This window comes from Panthera tigris, chromosome D2 (genome assembly GCF_018350195.1).
Source record: "Panthera tigris isolate Pti1 chromosome D2, P.tigris_Pti1_mat1.1, whole genome shotgun sequence".
Classification (NCBI taxonomy): Eukaryota; Metazoa; Chordata; class Mammalia; order Carnivora; family Felidae; genus Panthera; species Panthera tigris.
In genome coordinates this window covers 6,143,279-6,166,299 of record NC_056670.1, presented here as the reverse complement: position 1 = coordinate 6,166,299, position 23,021 = coordinate 6,143,279, and the positions used below count along the sequence as shown (strand labels likewise).

At 47.9% G+C, this 23,021-nt stretch overlaps 1 protein-coding gene across 1 annotated transcript in view; it reads left to right on the top strand.

The window, feature by feature from the left end:
- Nucleotides 1-5,263: 5,263 nt before the first annotated feature.
- The window catches only part of PRKG1 (protein kinase cGMP-dependent 1), a 1,248,331-nt gene continuing 1,230,573 nt past the window's right edge, over nucleotides 5,264-23,021 (top strand). Inside the window, exon 1 of the mRNA XM_042959915.1 lies at nucleotides 5,264-5,539. Within this exon, the coding sequence (XP_042815849.1) occupies nucleotides 5,274-5,539 (266 nt within the window). The 5' untranslated portion in view covers nucleotides 5,264-5,273. The remainder of the gene's footprint in view (nucleotides 5,540-23,021) is intronic.

The following is a 23,021-nucleotide window of genomic DNA, read 5'->3' as shown; positions in this document are numbered from 1 at the left end:
TGGAAAACTGAGGCTCAGGGAGATATAATTATCTGCCTGAAGTCCCATAGCCTTCCCTATGTCCATATTCCAGGAGTAATATTCCGTATTTGAAGGTTCTGAATATATCTCAGAATTTGACTTCTGCAATACTTAAGTAGCATCATCTCTTAGTTTTATTTTTCAGAATTGCTAGGAAAAGTTATGTTTTTCAAACCTTGTAGACGAGATATCACAGAAATATCCCCAATGGCCATGGTCTCCCCGTTGTATGCAACATGAGAAAGAGCTCCACGTACAGCCACGGGACCACGTGTTCAAAAGCATTTATGTATTTTTTCCTGGAGGGCAAACATATTGTATTAAGTAGATACCATAAACGGAAGCTAATTTTGAGGTTTAACTGAGGCAGCGTTTCATTTGCCGTTTTTCCATTCTATATGGTCGATGCAGATGTGGAGGTGTTTCAGGACTTCACGCCTTTATGTTGCCTAAAGTGTGACCACACTCGTGGTCACCAGTACGTGGTTTAGGCACTAACGTCGAAGCCACGTCTAGTATGATGTAGGATTAACAGAAAATGCTCCAAGCTTCTGTTAATCACAAAGCACACTGTAATCTTTAAAGGACCATCTAGACTCTGCTTTAACTCTTTCTTGTCAAAAATTTTAAACTCTGCTGAAGTTGATGGATGCATGTCGTTTGTAAGAACGGACTGATAATTTCAAAATGTGAGTCACCGGGAAGGCAGAATTCTACAGAATCCTCGAAGGTAGAAAGGTGCTACCATTCTGCAAATGGGTGAAGCACGTCCCCATGAGGTTTCGGGACTTGCCCAAGAGCACACAGCTTGGGAAGTGATAAGAGTTGAGACATAAATACACATCTTTAGGCTCCATTCGCTAATTGCATCCCTGGACGGGAAATGCATTGTAAGCAGTTTTCTTCAACTACTGTCGTTTTGTAACCAAGAGGAGTGTTTGGATATAAGGTGTTGGAATTCAGTCCCCACCCCCACCCTACCCATGCCAACCATTCCAGAGGCTGGGACCTCTGGCCCTGTTTTCATTTTCCCCAACCTTTCTCCTGCTGCCATTCAGGAGACCTCACTCCCACCGCCTGCACTGCGGGTTCTCTTTGCTCCGGATCCTCGGACCCTAATAATCTGTACTAAAGCTCAGTGTTGTTGCAGGGGTGTGGCTCTGGGAGCGGTTCATCTGCTCAGCAGTGAACACAGCAACTGCTTGAAGTTAGACCAATGAAATATTTTGGGGAGGGGAGTATTTTACCACTGACATTCTGGACGGCTTGTGGCATACAGTGACGATAAAAAGCAGACTGACTTTTAGTTTTTACAAAATTTTTATCGACTCCCATTGCTTCCTCGGACGTCGACCTGGAGCAAAGGACAGGAATGTCCCATGAGCTATCTATAAGGCTTCTAGTTCTTTGCAAGATGTTCCTTGTTGCCAAGGGGTAGAGAGGCAACACACCCCCATAACATTTTGAAAGTACGTATATTTTAAACACATTGTTTTGAACTTGTGTATGAACTGGAGAGTAGATCCCCAAGTATCTCAGGGAAAACAGTTGTGGTTAATAGATCGCTGAGAAGCCAGTGCCTTAGAGATCTATCCGGGTTCATAATGGGTTTTAAATTTAGCGTGTTCCCATTATCAAAGAACTTTTAGTTTTGCTTGTCTCTGGGCTCATAGAGAAGTGGACATTTTAAAACATTTCAGGTTGGGGTTTATCCCACTCAGGGATGAAGACAGGCTACGCCAAATCTGGACGTTGTGACCATGCTTATATTACCTAATCTGGCTGAGTATCAGTTTCTCCATCCACAAAATGGGAATGAATACTAGTGCCCACCTTACAGTCATTATGAGCCTTAAAATCGGTTGCATGAAGGGCATTGAAAAAGCTGCATAATATGTAAATCATTATTCAGTGGCCAAAAGATTGTAAATGTTTAATTCTTTTTTAGTTTTAAAATTGTTTTAATGTTAATTTTTGAGACAGAGAGAGACAGAGCGTTAGTGGGGAAGGGGCAGAGAGAGAGAGAGAATCTGAAGCAGGTTCCAGGCTCTGAGCTGTCAGCACAGAGCCCAACGCAGGGCTCCAACCCACGAACCATGAGATCATGACCTGAGCCAAAGTCAGACACTCAAGTGGCTGAGCCACCCAGGCGCCCCATGTACATTTTTAATTCTTAAAATTCTTAAAATTTTTATGCTTAAAAATGTTTTTACTCTGATACGAAATTCAGCATATTTTCTTTCTTTCTCTCAAATAAGGAACATAAGAACACTCTACGGGTATTTAAGGACATAACCTCACTTCACTGTGGTTGATTTTTATTTAGCAAATCTCTCCAAGGGCACTAGATGGCGACCTTCTCCTTTAAGAAAAACAGGAAACGGAACAAAATAAAACTAAGATTCATTAATACTTTTGCTTTGATAGTTGAAACTTACTGCTACAGAGTCAAAAGCAAATGACACAGGGTAAAGCCACGTCTTTGAACGCCACGTTGCCGAATCATAGAATTTCTAGATTTTCTGGTGTCGAGCTAGGAGCAGCCTGTTAGGGAAAGCACTCTGTGTGGGCATTGAGAATCTCAGATCCAAACTTATTAACTTAGGTCGTGACCTTGGACCTTACCTTTAGGCATCTATTTTTTTTTTTCTCTTAGAATGTTACGTGATTGGGTTAGATGGGTTGTTTTCAGCTATGAAATGCTATGATTTTTTTTTTTTTTTCATAATTCAGGGTTTACTCTCCTGCCAGGCTATCTTTTCTCAAGTGTTCTTTGTGCTCTAAATTAAATATTTATTAAGCCAATGGACAAGATTTAATGTCAACATTGCTTAAGTTAAAACTGATGTATTAAAAAATAAGATTAATTTTGGAACTTAGGGATGAATTTAGGGTTTTGAGGAGTGTGTCTGTGTGTATGTGTGTATGTTAAATCTTGGTCTAAATATTGCTTTTTAAAAAATTTTTTTTAACGTTTTTATTTTATTTTTGAGACAGAGAGAGACAGAGCATGAACGGGGGAGGGTCAGAGAGAGAGGGAGACACAGAATCTGAAGCAGGCTCCAGGCTCCGAGCTGTCAGCACAGAGCCCGCCGCGGGGCTGGAACCCACGGACCGCGAGATCATGACCTGAGCCGAAGTCGGATGCTTAACCGACTGAGCCACCCAGGCACCCCATGCTTTTTTTTTTTTTTTTTTTTTTTAAATAAGCAGGAGAAACATTTGAATATCTGCATTTAAGATAATATAAAAGTTGAGGGGCACCTGGGTGGCTCAGGCGGTTAAGCGTCCGACCTCGGCTCAGGTCATGGTGTCGAGGTCCGTGGGTTCCAGCCCCGCATCAGGCTCTGTGCTGACAGCTCCGGGCCTGGAGCCTGCTTTAGATTCTGTGTCTCCCTTTCTCTCTGCCCCTCCCCCACTGGCACTCTGTCTCTCAAAAATAAATAATAATGTTAAAAAATGTACAAAAGATCATGTAAAACTTGAAAAAACCTGTCCAGGAATCATTTTAAAACTGTATCTGTTTCATAAGGTTGAGCCTCTGCTGCAGTTTTGAATGTGATAAAGTTTACTAATGTGTTATTTTTAAAATATCACTTGTGAGTGTTCCTAAAAGGATTCGGGAAGTTTAAGTTGGTCGTAGATAGAAGCGACGACACCAACAGGACTTAGAACTCCTTCTCAAAGATGAGAAGCAGATTGGCATCTGGTGTGATTAAGAATTCAGCTGTGGTTTGAAAGGTGTTTGATTTAAAATAATCAGATGAGCAAAACTAACAGTCAATAGTAAATCCCTAGAATAAAATATATTTCAGGATTTGTTTACAAACCAAAGTGTATGACTTAGGAGTTTCAGACAAGGTAGAAAGATTTTCGTTTTTAATAAGTAGCCACTGATTATACACTGATCTTTCTTTCTTAAGCTGAGATTGCAGAGTCCTCTGGTATCTTGGTCTGCGTCTATTTTTTTTTTCTTTAAAAACACATTTACTAATCTGTTGATCATTACCTGATCAACTCCTCCCACCGTGGCAGATAAACCCTTAAACAGTGATTTACGTTATGAAAAATGCTCTCTGGGACACACACATACATAAGAAAAAGAAATTTTAGGCATTAGCAGATACTCAGGCTCAAACAGGAAGAAGAATCCCTTTAGCGTAAGGTGAGGGGATGGAAAGGCAGGTGAGGGAGAAATACAGGTTACAGATGCAATTTCGGTTTCAATTTCCCTCAACCCGGCCCTGGTCCCGCGTGCCAGCCCTGCGGCAGGGGCGGATGCCACTTCCCAGCCACAGAAGACGATGCTGCGATTCCATTCGGATGCTGGATGTACACGTTTTAATTGCAGCGCGTGAAATAAAATCCAGGCTCCGAGAAGTGCACGGTAGAAGGGCCTGCCCCTCATCCCGCCAAGCGTTTGGCTCATTACTTCGCGCATATTCATTCAACTTTCCTTCCAACAGCTGACGATTTCCAGCACAATTTTCGGCTGAAAAAAAGTTGGAACTGCGAACGCCTTGCCATTAGTAGTGGGGGGTCAAAGCCCCAGGGCTTCCCAGTAAGAGAAACGCGCGCGCCCGCACCCCTTCCCCCTCCCCCGCCCCCCTACCTGATCCAGAGCAGAAGAGAAGCGGACGGTGAAAAGCAAGGTGAATTAATGCGGCTGCCGGGTGAAGGCGGCGCGGTGTTCATGAACCCTCTCACCCTCTCGCACACACACACACACACACACACACCCCACAAAGTCTTTAGGCTCCGGTTACAAGCGCTGCGTCATCTGCCAGATCACATGGTGATTGTTGCTATTTCGAGGACCGAGTGGCATCGAGCTCCCCCCACCCCGCCCCTTCCCTTTGGTACCATATAGCGTGTGGGAGCGCTCGCTGGGCGATGGGGTGACGGCCGGCTGTCTGGTCCACCCGGCTCTCGGCGGGCGGCGCGCGCGGGGTTCTCACGGAGCGCCCGGGGGCGGGGGTCCCGGGGGAGGCCGGGCAGCTCTAATTGGTTTCTCAATGAAAGATAATCACCTATTCCCCCGAGAGCCTGGGGATTAGCGCTCGGCCTCGCCTCCGCTCCGCGCTCAGACGTCCCGTCCCTGCCCTGGGCGCTCGCTCCCCGGCCGCTCGGCGCTAGGGGCTCGCAGCCCGCCCGGCTCCGGGGTCCGCGCCCGCCGCGCTCGCTCCCCGCACCCGCCCGGCCGCCCGCCGCCCCGGCCCGCGCAAACTTGGGCGGAGGGGCTCGGCGGGAAGATGAGCGAGCTGCAGGAGGACTTCGCCCAGATCCTCATGCTCAAGGAGGAGCGCATCAGGGAGCTGGAGAAGCGGCTGTCGGAGAAGGAGGAGGAGATCCAGGAGCTGAGGCGGAAGCTGCACAAGTGCCAGTCGGTGCTGCCCGCGCCCTCGCCGCACATCGGGCCGCGCACCACCCGGGCGCAGGGCATCTCGGCCGAGCCGCAGACCTACCGCTCCTTCCACGACCTGCGGCAGGCGTTCCGCAAGTTCACCAAGTCCGAGAGGTAGGCGCCGGCCGGGCGCTGCGGGCCGGAGGCAGGCCCGCTCGGGCGGGGGGCGCGCGCGCGCGCACGGAGTGGGGTGTCCCCGCGGCCCCCGGGCCCCGGCCGCGTTTATTTTTGTGCCTGGCCGTCACGTGCCGGGCCGGGCTCCGCGGGGAGACGCGCCCCGGCCGCGTGGGGGCGGGGGCAGCGCGGAAAGTTTGCTCCAGCCGCGGAGTCGGGCCGCGCCCGGCTGCGGGGACGGAGCCCCGCGCGTCCCGGGGTCGCTGGGGCTCCCCGAGGCGACCCCAGTCCCGGGCCGCAGGGCGTGCTCGGGGTGGGGGGGGTGGGGAGGAGCGGGGGGCGCCGGCGTCCCGGGGAGGGGCGGCCGGCCGGGGTCGGGTGCGGTGCAGCGACTGAATGTGCCCCGCGCCGGGGCCCCGCGGGGCCGGTGCAGGGGCGTGGGGAGGCGGGACCGGGGCGCGTCTCCGCTGCCGGGATCCGGCCTCCCGGGTGGGGACGGGGGGGGGGAGGTTTATGCACAGGGTCACTCTCCAGGCATCTGTGATGTCGGCGCGAAACTGCGAGGAAACCCCACTTTGTGGACGTCCGCGCGCCCCGGGCTTGCAGGCGCCTCGGTGACCTTGCACCTGAGGCGGGTTTGGGGCTGCGGGCCAGCCCCGTCCCCGGGCGGACCACGCTGCCTGCCTGTTGCCTTCCTTGGGAACGTTTGCGCCTTCAAGTGGGGGTGAGGCGGGAGGGGAGCCGTCTCTCCGGGCGCCTCCTGGCTCCTTCCCTTCCTCTCCGGACACTTGAAGAGCCGGATCCTGCCGGTTGCGAGTGGTGTGCGGCTCGGGGCTAGCGCGCGGAGGAGGCCGGGCGACTTTGGCCGCAAGTAGGAAGCTTGTGCACTCCCCGCCGCCTGCAGCGGAGGGGCTGATCGATTAGCTCCAGCATTAGAGCGCCCGTGGACATTAGGGCAGGAAGTGCACACTCCAGGGCCCATTACTGGCTTTTAGTCTCTGGAAGTGCGCGGCCCAAAGTGCACTTCGCAGGATATTGAATATTCCATTAGGCGTGCCTTCATGCCCGCCCCCCTCTTCCCTCCTCTTAGATCACTCTGTGTCTGAGTTTGGGGCTCCCAGGGGACCCCTCAAGTCGTCCCTCCCCCCTCGCTCTCTGAGGTGGAGGCCAGCACTTGTAAAGAGCACTTTCTCTTGTCCGGTCTCCATCCTGGCTCTCAGGGCCCCCCTCCCCCGCCACTGCACCCCTCCTTTGTCTCCCTCTCCGGTGCATTGATGAGCGTGCCTGTGCGGTGGGGGAGGGGAGCACAGTTGGCTGGGCAGGGTCGAGGAGCTGTTAGAAGAGGGCCAGGCGCTGGGAGGGGGCAGGGGAGAAACACGGGAGCCGGGCGGAGAGGATTCGCCTTGGGGGTTTGGGCCCGTTCCGAACCGACGTCTAGGGGGACCGCTTTCAGCGTCCCAAGGGACACTCCGCTCACAAAGTGACACCGTCCACATGGCACCGTTTGGCCCAGCCTGCCCTGAACGTCCCCGCCCGATGGAACGGTGGCATTCTTCCCTCGGCCAGGCCGAGACCCAAACAAGGCCCTCCTCTCTGGCCTTGCCCTCGGTGGGGAGGCTGCTGCCCCGGGCTGACGCTCCGGCGGCGCGGCCGGGCTGCGCATTCCGCGGCCGCTGCCCTGCCCCTCGCTCAGCAGCTGGAATCAATCTGCCCACCTCCTTGAGGAGCCACTTCGTCAGCGGTCACCCGGCAGCTGCTCGCCTCCCGGGGCCGACGGGCCGGCCGGGGCTTTATCGCATTTTTGGCGCATTTTTGGCATTTCAGATCCCCGCTCTGGGCTGCGCCCCTCCTGGGTAACCAGCGCCCCTTCGCAGCACAGGGGCCCCGCGGAGACTCTCCCCACCCAGAGTCCTCCCTCACTCGGGGGCTGGCTCTCAGAGGCGCTTTTATCCTCCAGGATGAAATCTCTCCAGCAGCGAGAGGACGTTTTGTGTGCGCTGGGAGGAAATGGCTGATCTTTCCTAGGCACACACCCCCCCCCCCCTCCCCGCCTTGGTGTTAGGGGTAGGAGCCTCCGGCCTGTGCGGGGAGGGGAGCCTGCTCAGGAGAGGTCAGGGCATGTTTGTATCTACACCAAGGAGCTGGAATGCTCTGCAACTTCCTCTCTGCTTTTCGCTGGGATCCAGGGTGAACTTTTTCCCACTGAGCACTTGGGTTTTTTATACTTTCCAAGGGGGAGCCTGGGGTGTATTTTCAGCAAGCCGGCTCACTAGAGTTGAAAGGATTTGGTCAGGTACATTCTACTGGGACGGTAGCCATGGGAATCAGGTACCACCCCTAGCCCTGAAAGAGACAATCACAACTTCATTGTTGGTGAGGCACCTTAATTTGGTTCAAGAAAGAGAATGATTGAAAAAGGAGTTGTCTGATACAACACGTAACAGCAGACAAGACGCTTTGGAAATAAAGTCCATTATGGGGCACCTGAGTGGCTCTGGCGGTTGAGCCTCTGACTCTTGGTTTCAGCTCAGGTGGTGACCCCAGGGTCGTGGGATCCAGCCCCACGTGGGGGCTCTGTGCTGAGTGTGGAGCCTGCTTGGGATTCTCTCTCTCTCTCTAAAATAAAAATTTTTTAAAGTGTATTTCCTGCTTATCAGATACTCGGATTGGGGGGGCTCGATATTCCGTCACCTTACGTAGCCCGTGTTGAAAGTGGCAGTATCCTGACCGCATACCCGGGCTCAGAGACTGCTTTATTGCAAGGCTGGTGTTCCTTTGCAGTTGCTGCTGGATTTGCGGGATAACTATTCAGGAGTTCATTTCAAACTTTACTAAGACACACAGCGTTTAGATGCACAAGAAAGAACATGTATTTTGAAATGGTAGGAGTCTGTTTGGTGGGCAGGAGGAAAAAAAAAAAAAACAGAGCTTTTGCCTAAAAGCGCCTTTTTAGAAAATGATGGCAATCTAAAATATTTACATAATAGGTGGTGAAAATATCTTACGCATTTATTGCAGGGGAAGGAAATGGCAGAATTCACCGACTGTTGTAATCAAGTCAGTCCAATTAGCCAGATCTGCTTCTATGTGTCCACGGAGGGCAGAAGGCACAATTTCCATTAAGAATGATCTCAGTATCCAAGGAATGCTTAGATGAAAATTATACTAGGGAAAGGGAAGATCTAAGTGCTCAGCATAAGTATCAAGTGTACAATTTGATGATCGTGTTCAAAAAGAAAACATCCGACTTATTGCAGCCCTCGTTTTCAGACCCCATAGAAATGCCCAGTAGGGATCAAGTGGATTATCTTTGAAAACAGGACGGTATTTTGGATGGTGATAATGATATCTTGAACTTATATGTCACTTTCTGCCAGTTGAGTCCCAGTACGTCATGTTGTTTTCTGTGAGCTCTCTGCTCTGTGCCTGGATATACTCCACATCAAGAATTACCTAATATCCTTAATTCTTTCCCTTCATGTTTTACGCACACCTGAATTCCTTGCTTTGGCTGCCCATTTAGCTCAGAGGACTGCAAACCGTTGTTGTTGTTGTTTTTAAATTGGCTCAGGCAAAGCCTGGAATCAATATTAATCTGGAACAGGGACAGTGGATTCTTTCCAAAGCCATTTGAGCTATTCCTTTTACAAATCCCATGATTCTTGACAATGCAGATTCATCATTTGGAACTTGAACCTCCTTCCACTGGGACACGGATGCTTCGGGATGGATGCCCCAGAAAACTCCTTGCTTCTTGCATGTCTAATTCCATTCAGGTCTGGTTTGACCTTCAGACAAGAAATCAAGGGATTTGGCCTAATTTTGATATAAGCAACTTCAATGAAATGACTCGGTACCAGCCGAACTCTGGGCCCAGCTGACTAATTATTCACAGAGAAAAGACAACAGCGCTTTTGAAAATAGCAGAGATAATCATGATCGGGAGAGCAAAGCCTTTGCACGTGAGGAATCTCAGTCGTGAAGTCGCTCGCCTGAGATCTCACAGCTAGGAAACACGAGAGACAAGTTTCAAGCCCGAATCTTGAGGTTTGTAGGGCCCAGGTTCTAAGCTGTCATATACTGTCACCTCAGAATTGGGTAATTTCCATCTTGGTGACTGGTGAGGCCTTTCAGGCAGAAAGAAACAAACCAACCCTAATTTCGAATAGGATTTCTGTGAACAGTCTTAGAGCCAGCAGTCCACTGACCTCTGGCCTCCGAACTCTTGTATCCAGCACATAGGCTTGGACACACTCGCCAGGCTGGGGTTTTCTCAGGCGTGCCTCTCTTGGGATGGTCAGTTTACCAGTCTCTCTTTTTGCTTCCTTCCTACCCTTCTCCTGTCATAGGTGGGGATGATGAATAGTATGGTTGGGACAGCGATCTGGGTTGCGTCCTGTGAACACCATTCATTAGACTCTTTGCCTTTTGCCTTGCAGACCAGACCGCTCATGCTAATCCCTTTGTCCCTACCAGTTCTTCCAACAAAAGGAATTTGTTACTAAGTGACAATATATCAATGTGTTACCCAGTTATCTTTGCCGGGTTAACATAGTAATAGTTTAACAGCTTCTGGGAGAGGACGTTGGTTTCCTTGGCTCAGATGAGTAACATTTATGACAGGAATTTAAGGGGAGGCAGGCTGAGGAGGGCAGGGGAGGATTTTTGTGCTGGGAGGCTTCTCAACATCCTGGTCTTTGGGAGAGGACAGGTTCTGAGCGTAGGCTTTCATCACTCCTTTCGGACAGAGCTGCACGGGTATCGCATGGGGCAGTACCCTGCCTTTAGTGATGAGAAAACGGAGCACATTATCACTAAAGTGCCTTTTACAGGATCTCAGAAACGGGACCGGAAAAGTAATTCAGGTTTCTTAATTTCGCATCGGTGCTCGACTTGGTGAATTGATGTCTTCAACTTATCGTCTGTCCGGACTTCTTGTTTCAGACCTATTCGCTCTGCTTTGAGATTGGCTCAGCTTCTGGAATCACGTACCGTTTCCAGATGTATTTGTGACATGCCAGGAATTCCCGTGACGTTGGAACCATTGATCTATGTATAGGCTGAAAGTTCACATTTAATCACGTAGTCATTAGAGATTTGGCTGATCCCCTTGAGGTTATTTCTAACAGACCTGAAAACACGACAGATGTCGTATCTTGATCCTCTTTCCAAAGCACCCTCTCACCCTACTGTGGAAGAGATGCCCACAGTGCATTAAAACCCTTGCTGTTGGGGCGCCTGGGTGGCTCAAGTGTCGGTTAAGCGTCTGACTCTTGGCTTTTGCTCAGGTCATGATCTCACGGTGTAATGAGTTCGAGACCCGCATTGGGCTCCGTGCTGACAGTGCAGAGCCTGCTTGGGGTGCTCTGTCTCCCTCTCTCTCTGCCCCTCCCCTGCTCCTGTGCTTTCTCTCTCAAAATAAATAAATCAATCAATAAAAAACCCTTTCTTTTGATCAGATTTTCAGCTGATTTTGTAGTTGCTCAGAATATGAATAATTATTTTCATTTGCTGTTGAGAATGTGCCTCGCGGAGTTCAGGACGCTGTCTTATCCAGGATTCTTGTAGCTCTTGGAGGTTACTGAAGTTTGGGAATTGTCAAAAAGGAGAGCTGACCTTGAGTCCGCCTTTGTTGGTGTGCCTCGCTGTTGGGTCCCCGAAGAGAAGGGACCATGTGTGTGTGGTTACGTGTAGGTGTGTGCGTGTCCGTGTGTGTGTGCATGTGCACAGATAGCTACTTAATTCATTTTATGATTGTTACACTTCTTGCTGTGGTCATTATTCTGAGACTCCTCTGCGTTGGCCCAAATCAGTTTCTTGTGGAAAAGAAGATGTACATGTCTTCATACAATAGACTTCATACAATAGGCTACAGCGTCTTGCGGTTGGTCAAACGCTCGTGCTTGGTGTGGGGCACACGTGCCAGCTTTTCTTCCCAGAACCGGGTACTGGGCCCAATCTCTGTTCCTTCCTCCTTTTCACTCACTGATGGGTTTTCACTTCCTTTTCTTTGTCCTTGGGTCTGCTTGTGCTCTCTCTCTCGCGCGCGCGCCCCCGTGTTTCTCTGTTCCGGCCCAGCATCTGTGACTGCGGCCAGATCTGTTTCGTTTGCAAAAGTCTTAACACAGCACACGCAGAACGGAGTTCTTGTTCATAATGCTGCTCTAACCTTTTAAAGTCTGTCATCTCTTCAGATGTTTCGGGTATCACGCAATTTGAATTTCCTAAAGTTTAAAAGATATCCACTGTCCGTATCAAAATCTATAACACTTTAACGTATTTGCTCAATAAAATATGCACATTTCCAGGAAATGTGTATCTTTGAAATAGATTTGTTTTGTTATAGAAATACAGATGGTAGAAGTAATCACCTTAGTTCACTTATTGCCCTTAAGCAACAAATTCCTTTTTAAAAACTCTCAGCCTTACTCCTCATGAAACACTATTTAGTTCGTTGTACGAGACGTTGCTTTTATTCTAAATATTTCCGTACTGTTCCTTATATCTGAATAGAGTAGAAAGCCAGGCTTCCTTGGAAAATGGTGTAGTTTTAAATTCAATCGATGTAAAGTTGATATTGACTAGAAAGGTTTGAAGTACTGTCTCTAATTTGCCTCTCTCGTGAACTAAGTGCATGTTTATAGCTTTTTCTTTTCTTTCTTTTTTTTTTTTAGTGCGTGTTTGTTTGACATATTTGTGCAACTTAGCCGTGAACAGTTAATACGTCGATACTAGGAGTTGATGGGAGGTGACTCTGTTGTGCGTAGGGACACGTGGGTACCACTTTGGTGGGCGAGCTGATGTCCTGAACATGCTGGGTTCATCTGAGTGTTTGTTTATGAAGGCTAATCTGATAAGACGTCTATAGGAATTACCTTGTTGGGTTAAATTTTTGACTTGTGAACAAGAATAGCCCACCACAGTTCTCGAGTTATTCTCTCAGATTTGTTGCTAATTCAAATTGTGCTTCCTTTCTGGTCCTAATAAATTAGGGAGTGCTTCCTAATGTGTTTTAATCCTCAAATGTGTCTTTATTTGAGCACTCTGACCTGAAAGGCTGTGAGAACACTGCTGGCAAACCTTATGGGGAGTCTAAAAATAACCTCTGTGTTTGCCTCTTACAAATATTTGTATGTCTATTTCTTCAACTATATGCTACTCTGATTCTGTGAGGAGCGGATCTAAAGCCTTTGGGTAAACGTTAATATTTTTCTCGATGTCTCTCGTTGCCCATGTGGTACAGATAATGCTAATATTGTGTGTCACATGGCCACCAAGGAACTTGGCTCCATATGCCCCAAATTCTTAAAATAGAAAATTCTTTTATATCTTAGGTTGTAAACCCCTGGGTAGGCACCAGGTCTGTTTACAGTAAAAATTCCAACCTAATAAAACCCTCAGCTTACCATAATTTTCTTTTCCCAGATGCTAATTTTTGGGCAAAGTGTAAGAACAGCACATATGTAGAATGTGTTAAAAACAAGCAAGCAAAACCAACCAACAATCAAAAGATCCCTGAACCTTCTAGAGAATAAAACCAGCTCATATTTAGTTCAGTCTCCTCTCGGAGAGTGAGATCACTCTGAAGTATACAGCACAACATCCTCTGTCTCTCCAGGCAGATTTCAGCTGTGCCGAAATAGACACAGTGGTGTGTATTTGATTATTTTGAGTTTCCAATGAGTAGGTAATAGTTTAAAAACCAAATTTCGTGACTTGCCTTGCTTCTTAGAAAGTAAGAGCGAGAGCACTCACAGACATCTCTAGGGAGAGCCCTTCACTCACATTCCAACTGGCTTCCTAGACCGTGGTGACAAATAGATGGCAGGAAATTGCACATAATCCACAGGCGATCTCGACTCTTCACAAGAGTGTGTTGCGCATGGGGACGTCACCCCTCTGGTGAGTCACTGCAGGAAAAATGTTTGAGAACTTCTGATCTGAATAATGGCTCTAAGAAAATGAAAATCTCGACCCTGCGACACTCAAAGCTACTTACTTATAAGTCACAGTTGTGAGATTTACTGCGCTCTCTCTGTTCAGCACGTCTACGTCAGACCGACATTCCCGGAAGTGTGATGTTCACAGTGTTGTGGCACTGGGGATGCTTCTGGGTGGTGCACAACTGAATTTATTTCATGCGGTTAGGAGTTTCCGTAAGTGTTTGAGGAAGACGTTGCATTCACAGCAAGTCCATGGTGTGTGTGTCTGTTATTGGTTCTAATAAGGCTAAGTTTAAATTTTTTTTTAATGTTTTTACTTATTTTTGAAGGAGAGAGAGAGAGAGAGAGAGAGAGAGCATGAGCGGGGGAGGAGCAGAGAGAGAGGGAGATACAGAATCCGAAACAGGCTCCAGGCTCTGAGCTGTCAGCACAGACAAACTGTGAGATCATGACCTGAGCCGAAGCCAGACGCTCAACCGGCTGAGCCACCCAGGCGCCCCAATAAGGCTAAGTTTTAAGAAAAAAATATGAACGTAGAGACTGTGTGTAGATGGGTTGACAGAAGGGGATAGGGGAACACGGCTTTCATGGTTCTTTTCTTACCCCTTCCCCGTTTGGGAAGATTCTAGCTGCCTGTGTTAGCTTTGGTGACTCTTTGGAGAGCGATCAGTTTCTCCACCAGGGTTAGAGCGGGGACTCAGAGTGAGGCAAGAATTGTGGGCTTTTAGAGAATATGCTCTTGCACGGAGGACAAAGCAGTCTGGTTAAGAATGAGTCACTTTACTGTATCATCAGACAAACATCTGATTTCTGCCCCCACCAGATTTATGAATTTCCTTGCCATACCACAGCAGGGGCCCCAGGTGAGCAGGACAGCAGGGAAATGATAAGGGATGCTGGGCTGGCCACAGTCTCCGTCTAGCTGGGGCCCCAGGGAGCTCTGTCCCGGAGCGTCTGCCATGCAGTGCGGCCTCTCTGTTCCCCACAGGGTTCTTCCTTGGATCCTGACAGTCTGCAGCCAAGTCTGGCCGTGAATGGTAGCACTGTGGCATTTTATAGCCGGAAAGACATGATTTGTTCTTTCTTTCTTGGTAAAAACGCAATTTGGAAAAAGTGGGGAAGGGAAAATCTGTTATGAAAAGACAAATTTATTTTCCTGTAATCTGCATTTCATTGACTTGACTAGGAAACTAGATTAATGCAAACACGAGGAAAAGGGCTTGCTAAAAGTTAATATTGTTGAAAGAATGGCTTTGTGGAAACATGAGAAAAACGTGAGAAGGGAGGGAAAGAATATACAGGCCGGAAGAGGTATTAGCAACAATCCAGTCTTCTTCCAGAGCATAAAGCAGACTGTTTTCCCCTCCTACTCAAAAAAGGGGATCCTTAAGCTCTGGATATAGGTACCCTCCACAAGATAGAAAAAGCAGGTGGAGGGAGAGAGGAGGGAGAGGAGAGAGAGGTTGCGATTTCAACATTGACCACAAGATGGCAGCAGAAGCATATTATTTAGTAGTTGGCAATGGCCTTGGGTTGACTGAAAATAGACTCCCAAACAAGACATCTTTCTCCCTCTCTTCCTCCACCCCCCCCCCCGCCCCGCCTCAGAGTTTATTTATTTATTTTGAGAGAGAGTGCAAGCATGGAAGGGACAGAGAGAAGGAGAGACGGAGAAGCACAGGCCGGCTGGGGCTCAAACCACTGAGCGTTGAGATCATGACCTGAGCCAAGATCAAGAGTCTGACGCCTAACCAACCGAGCCACCCCGGCGCCCCTGCATACAACCTTCTTAATGTCAGCATTCAAGTATTTGGACAGCGTATCATTGAATGCGTGTCGTGCTATCATTTTCCATTTAGTAGTGATTTGGCGGAAAGTATTTAAAAAGCCAGAGTGCGGTGTCCTTCTGTAGCATTTTTGCCTTTAGCGAGAGGGAGGCAAGCAGTGCACTTGGCACGGAGAGGTCTTTGAACATGAATATCCATCGGAGGGAAATTCCTCACCCCCTGTGAGGTCTCTGGGCTCCTATTTGCCCTAGAGGAGACAACGGAGAGAAGAAAAATGGGAAATTAATAGTAGTAAAAAGCATTATGTGCGAGGAGGTAGGATCGAGGTTTCCTACACAACCCCGCCCTCCATAAAAAACTAACAGACAATTATTATAAGAAAAAGTCAGATGGGCCATTTGATGAAACTTTGTGTAGCTTCTAGTAGGTTGTTGGATCTTCTTGGTAATTCTGCAATTCTAGAATATAATCGAGTAGATCTGAATATGGCCTGTGACAGGGCGAGGTCCTTCTTAGAAAAACATTTTAATAATCTAGTTAATGATTATTTGTATACATCTGAATATTTGCAAGCGAAAAACAGGTTTGTGTGTGTGTTTTTTGCTTTGTTTCTGGGATGCCCTGAATATAAACTGCCTTTCAACAATTTCACAGCAAAGAGGAGCAAGTGTGGCCTGACCTACCACAAAGGGGTAAATTATGGGTCACATCTAATGGACTGTAAGTTTTCAAGTCAATAATCCCTTGGCAAGTGCCATTCAGTCTTCCTGTAAAAGGCTGTTTCATGCAGTGTGTGACTCCCTCTCATGTGACAGCCCCAGGGGACTAGAAGTAACAGAGCCTTGCTGATGGCATCATTTGTGATTTAACACTGAGAAGTGTGCTGATTTTGGTCTGTCTCAGTAACCAAGGGTGAATGCCACACCAAAGTTGTACTTTGGGTAAAAAGAAGTCAGTTTTGAATTACTGTGATTACTTGGCCCTCTTTAAATTCGTTCTGTTTAATGTTTATTTACTTTTTTGAAGGAGAGAGAGACAGACTGCAAACAGGGAAGGGGCAGGGAGAGAGGGAGACACAGAATCCGAAGCAGGCTCCAGGCTCCGAGCGGTCAGCACAGAGCCCGACGCGGGGCTGGACCCCACGAACCGCGGGATCATGACCTGAGCCGAAGTCAGATGTTTAACCAACTGAGCCACCCAGGCGCCCCTCCTTGGCCCTCTTTAATTGATTTCTTGGCTCAGATGTTATGTCAGGTTGTACTTAGATAAGCTTGCAAGACGGAAAAGAGAGAAAAATTGAAAACAGGACATGTACTGATATCCTATTTGACAATAAATTGCCTCTGTAAAATGTATTTTGAAACTCTGCGATACATTTGTTTGAAGCTGTCAGCATATAAAAACAATGCTCTTCAGGGCAATAATTTATATTTTTTTCCAGGCGAGGGAGAAAACGTTGTAGCGTATGACCGTGAGAGAGGATGAAGCGTAGAGAGAACGGAAGGGCTTCTCTCTCTGTTGCGTACAGGGCAGAAAAGCAAATCTCACTATTAGACATGGTGAAGCAAGAGAGAAGTATTATCATCTTTTGTTTCCTCTGATCTTTCTGGTTTGTTATCAAGGCAAAGCGAATTCCTGCAGTAGAGACGTAGGGTGTCTCCTTGTCACCATGGGGCCCCGGGCATCACGTGCTGTGGGCTCGCTGGGCCTTTGATCTTGGAGCAATCCGAGACAGAAGTTTCCTCTGCGTGCTTCTGCGTCCATACTCACCGTGCTAAAATCCGGACGTGCTTTTTGATGCTTAAGAACACGCGTCACATGTCAGCTTTGCTGGTCTTCATCTTTTCTTGGGCTCTGCCTACTTCCTTGATTGTTTTAATTGCCCAAGTAACGCGTGCTGGTTGTGAGACCGTGAAAGGCGACATCGAATCCTGTCCACAGCCACCCGCGCCACCCGTCCTCCAGCAGGCAGCAGGTGTTAGGCTTTCTGTATGTTCATGCAGACCTTAGCAGAGAGGGGACCTCCCTGCCCATTTGGACTTGTTTGGTCATTGCTTGTTTTTCTAACCCAAGTGGCATTATTCTATAACACTCCTCAGCAACCTGCTGGTGTTTTGTTTTTGTGTTTACTAATAGCTCCTAGGGTTCTTTCCAGATCAGTCCATATTGGGTTTTCTAATGGCGGCCCGCTGTTCCGTAGCGTCCCGAGTCCTTCCGCTTATTGATATTGATGGTTATGGGTTTTGTCCGTTTCCGAGCATAAACACGGCCACTCATATTCTCGCACACATTTTCTCGTCTGTCTTTATTTATCTACGGGGTAAATTGCAAAAGGCCGAGAGCGCTAGGTCAAAAAAAGTTCCCAATTTTCAGCGTGACCTTTTCGGTTTATCTGATGATGCGTAAACTTTCTGTGTCAGATAAATTGATCGCTAGCCCTTTCCGCTACGCATAAAAGGTATGCCGGTGGCACTGACGGGGTTAACTTTCTACCTTCTAGAAGGGATTGATAGCAATCAGACATGTAACCATATGCATTTCCTTTTTTATACTTGAGCACATTCATGAGAACACTCTTTGAAGCAATGTTTACATGCCTTTAACTTTTCAGATTTACAAAGCCCATGTTGTGCTTTGGGCTTGATTTTTTCCTTCTTCTTTAAAGTTGAATAAAATCCCTCAATTCCTACAATGTCTTGATTTTGAAAGTAAGAATACAATTGTTTGTGCTCTTAAGTAACCAGACTTTTTCTTTACGGATTGCGATGATTTGTTTTTCTTTCATCAAAATACATTTTTTTGATACTTGAAGGATTCTGAGGATCTTGCTCCCACTTGGGAAAATAACAAATTTGAAGTCACTCAGCTACATTTTTTTTTTAAAGGCTAGTGGGAAGATTTGGACATATATGGTATTGGAACCACTCACTGGAGCTTTCTTTTTATAGGAGGGCAACTTCTGGTAGAGTTTTCTTTCCTTTCCTTTTTTATTTTTTTGATCATGGTTACGATATTGGACTAGATTTCCCGAAAGATAACTTTACAAACATTTATTTGAGTCAGATATCAGTCATATTAAAAGTAATCAAACATGAGATTGAAGCTACAAAGTGAAACTTTTTGGAGATTAGGTAGAGCAACCTCAGAAATTTTAGCTCGGTCTTACAGAGAAATGACCTCATGACATGTTGTGATACTTAAAACAGGGGGCTTTGGGGATGCCTGGGTGGCTCAAATGGTTAAGCGGTGACTTCGGCTGAGGTCATGATCTCGTGGTTCGTGGGTTCGAGTCCCGCGCTGGGCTGTGTGCTGACAGCTCGGAGCCTGGAGCCCGCTTCGGATTGTGTCTCCCTCCCTCTGTGCTCCTACCCTGCTTGTGCCCTGTCTTTCTCTCTCTCTCTCTCTCTCTCTCTCAAAAATAAACAAATAACAAAAAAAATTAAACAACAACAACAGGGGACTTTGGAGTCATGGACCTGAGATTGAACTCTGACTCCTCCTGTACACACTGGCCTTGTGATTTTTGATGAATTACTTCTCTCTCTGAGCTTGTTTTCCCGTCTGTAAAATAGGGATAACAATGCTTCTCCGCATAGGCTTTGTGTACAGGAAATACTCCATACCTGTTTGTGGAGTGACAGGAGGCAAGTGCAAAGTGCTAAGTAAAATTGCTAGCCAGTGGGTGCCAATGTAAGGCTAAAAAATTTTAGAGAGCTTTGGGGCGCCTGGGTGGCTCCGTCGGCTAAGCGTCCAACTCCTGATTTCTGCTCCGGTCATCAGCTCACAGTTCATGAGTTCGAGCCCCGTGTCAGACTCTGTGCTGACACTGCAGAGCCTGCTTGGGATTCTGTCTCCCTCTCTTTCTCTCTGCCCCTCCCCCGCTCTCTCTTTTTCTCTCTTTCTCTCAAAATACATACACTTAAAACAATTGAAAAAGATAAAATCAAAAAAACAAAAAATTTTAGAGGGTTTCAAAAACTTGAGTTCTGGTATTGACTCACAGAACCCCGTGGCTAGAAAGGATTTTAAGGGGTAACTTTGCTCACCCCCTTTGGTTAACAAACCATTAATGGCAAAAAATCAAGCAAACATCGAGAGGTTCGGAAAGATTGTGCTTTGCCACAGACGTGACACCAAAGCTTGTCAGTGACGGGGCTGGGACTGCCCCCTCCCCCTCCACGGGTCTTATTTTCCATCCCAGCTCTCCTTACACCTGTCTGAAACATCCACAGTGATGAGTGAGACGAGGGCAACTAGACATTTGTAAACTGGAAGCCAGACACAGGTGGAAAGGTCATGCTGTTGCCATGTTTTTCAAGAATGTGAAATGTGCCCATAAGATGGGCCGAGCAGAGGTCACACAGCGTGCCCGGGGCAGCCCCCCGCGGGCTCTGGGAGACCACTTGTGTCAGTTTCCTCCGGGTGTGGGGTGGGGGTGAACCACTGCCTTGGATGGCTCCTAAAAGCCCGGGAGAAGGCAGGGGCGCAGTGCACCTGCTCCCTCCTGTGCAGCCGGGGGCTGTTGACAGCCGTCATGTCTGTTTCTGCTCTCCTTGTCTCACTATGGTTCAGTGCCCATAAACAAAGGTAACTTTCCACATCCAGGGGAACTGCAGGTCTAGAGACGTGGGTGGAGGTTCTTCATAGATGTTCTAGAAGCTCAGCAGACTTCACCTACAAGCCTGAAAGCTGGAGGGTGAAAGTGCTTTGGCTGAACTGTCCTGTGTGTGTCCTTCTCCCTAAGTCAACATGAAGCATATACGTTGGTGCCTTCTCTGTGGCTGTTTGCAAATTACAGACTGATATTGACTGCATCGGAACTTTCCAATTTGGACAAATACTATTGCAGACTGCATATTTTATTTCTCCGAAGGCAGTTGGATCTGTCAGTCAGTCAACTAATACGCGAGAAGATGTCTGAGGTATTCAGGAGACCCAAAGCCAGGTTCTGTCCTTACTAGCCTGGCGGTTTCATGCTGTCATGCAATGTGCATCTAAGCCCCAGCTGCTGCTGCTGCTGCTGCTTTTTTTTTTTTTTTAAATTTTTTTAAGGTTTCTTATTTTGAGAGAGCAAGCCGGGGGAGGGGCAGAGAGAGAGGGAGAGAGAGAATCCCAAGCGGGCTCCGTGCTGTCAGCACAGAGCCCGAGGTGGGGCTCGAACTCACAAACCATGAGATCATGACCTGAGCCGAAACCAAGAGTCGAACATTCAACCGACTGAGCCCCCCAGGCGCCCCTCCCACCAGCTTCTTCTATTGCTACACATCTCAAGTTGCCCGAGAGGATTAAATGAGCTCACGCATGTAGTGATGATTTCAAAAGTGCCTTGTATAGTCATTCAATACATGTTAGCTCTCGTCGTTATTATTTATTTTTTCTGACTTTATTCACCAAGCGTGTAATGACTTTTCACTCCAGATCCATTCATATTCTTCCCTTATTTCTAACTCCATACTTGGTCCCAGTTGTGCTCATTACAATCGCTCTGACCCGGTTTTCGGAGTCATTTCCTGAATCACAGTTGAAACTCTGACGTAAGCTATATTTAGGACTTATTTTTCATTCATAGTATAGTCTCAACTCTCTCTCTACGAGTATCACACCCCTTCCCCCCCATCCCATCGTTTTAGAAACGTAGCACTCTGGCGCTAGATTTGGCAGGGGTAAGGCCCCCTCCGCAGTTACCTGCTCCCTGACTTGAATAAACCCAGGTGTCTCAGATTCTAAGCTGCATAGTCTAACGCAGGGAATCCAACTAAAACGCGCTTTCTGATTCGACACGTCTCGGGAGGCACCAGAGATGCTGTGTCTGTAGCCAGCTCTCATGTGATGCTGACGTTGCTGGTCTCCAGATCCATACGTGGTAAAGGACTGGCCAAAGGTTTTCTCTGGCTCCTTCCTCTTCTCCTTTTTCTTCCCTGCCCCCCCTGCCTTTTTTCCCATCCAAGTTAAATTTTTTACACAAGTAATCAGACACACAAATGCAAGCTAATGTGCTAATGAAACATTAATGTGGATTACATTATAAGATCAACTCCTTATCTAGGAAAGCCTGGAGGAAACATTCTGGTATTCTGTCCCCTTCTAGACAATACGTACGCATAGCTGTACATTGGAAAGCCTCTGCGCGGAGGCCGTGCTTGGGTTTAAAACCCCTCATGCCTTAATCCTGTCGCTTTGCCTCTTCGAACCTCAGTTTCCCATCTGTAAAACAGGGATAAGAAGGCCCACCCAAGCTGATGCTGTGCAGAAGACTGGCCGTAAGCATGCAGCGAGTGATAACCATCGGTTCTGTACTTTTAATACTAGAGTTCCGGAGACAAAGTCAAATTTGTCCCCAAATGACAAATGTGGTCCGGAAAGAACTTTAATTCAGGTAAAATGGGAAAGTGAGAAACACCGGTCCAGCATCGGTGAGAGCTGAGTGTGTGCAACGCACTTTATTGGCATGCCCTCATCTGCTGTTGTCAGGAACACCACCACGCGTCTTCACGGCGCCTCCAGGCAGGACCTAATGCACGGGCTCTGCATTGATGAGGACACTAATTCCAGCACGTGAAGTGGCTTATTCAGAGGCTTGCTGGCCCAGGACTGTGGCTCTAAGGCTCTAGCAGTGTATTATATACTCATACATATACCTGCAGCAGGTGCATGGGGAGAAGTATAAGGAAAATGGCATTTGAAGACCCTTCAACCATCCCAGTGCCCAGGGGCCCTTACACTATAGTGCATGGAAATATCCATGGAGCTAATTGTTACAAGAGATTCCAGGGCTCCATCCCAACAGATTCTGACTTAATAATAGGCTTGGGAAATCGGGGACCAGGACGTTTTCCAGACCATCCTGGAACGACAGCACCACAGGTAGGTCCTGTAAGGACAGGTGTCGGTTTCCATGGGCTGCTGTGACACATCGCCCCAAATCAGGGGGCTTAAAACAATGGGGAATTGTTCTCTTGCAGTTTCGGAGACTGGACGTTGGATTCAAGGGTCGGCAGGGCTAGGCTTTCTCTGCAGATGCGAAGGCAAGGTGCTTTCTGGTCTCCTCCTAACTTCCAGCAGTTGCCTGCAGTCTCAGCGGCCCTTGGCGCGATGCGGGCACGTCGCTCCAGTGTCTCTGCCGCTGTTCACACGGCTGTCTTCCCTCTGCGTGTGTCTGTGTCCAAATTCCCCTCTTCTTTTAAGTACCATAGTTGTTGAAGGTAGGGACTACCCTCACCCAGGACGACCTCATCCTGATGACATCTGCCAAGACCTTATTTCCTAATAAGGTCATGTTCAGAGGTTCTGGGTGGACATTAATTTGGGGGGGGGGCAGTGTTCAACTCCATACACTCTGCCATCTGTTTTTTAAAATTTTTCCCTTGAGCCCAGGATGTAAAGCTGTGACTCTTGAAGTCTGCTGAGCCCTGTGGAAAAGAGGTTTCAGAGGCGATGGGGAGGGGGGGGGTGAAGGGCGTACCTGGGTAATGATGCCGGGTTTCACAGAGGCTTTTTCACCTGCCATTTCCATCTGCCTCCTCCCCCTGCTCCTTGTCTTATGTTTCAAAAGATGCCGTGTTGATTGATAGTCCTTTGCTTCAGAGGAAAGTATTAGTCTCTCATGGTTCCAGGAAATGTCATTGATCTCTGGTGGTTTATGGTCCTCTTGTTTTCACGGTACGGGTTTTATGAAGATTTATGGGGAACCAAAATGGGGCTTAAAAGGAGAGACAACTGGTGATTTTCATTTCTGTAGACTGTAGTTTTCCT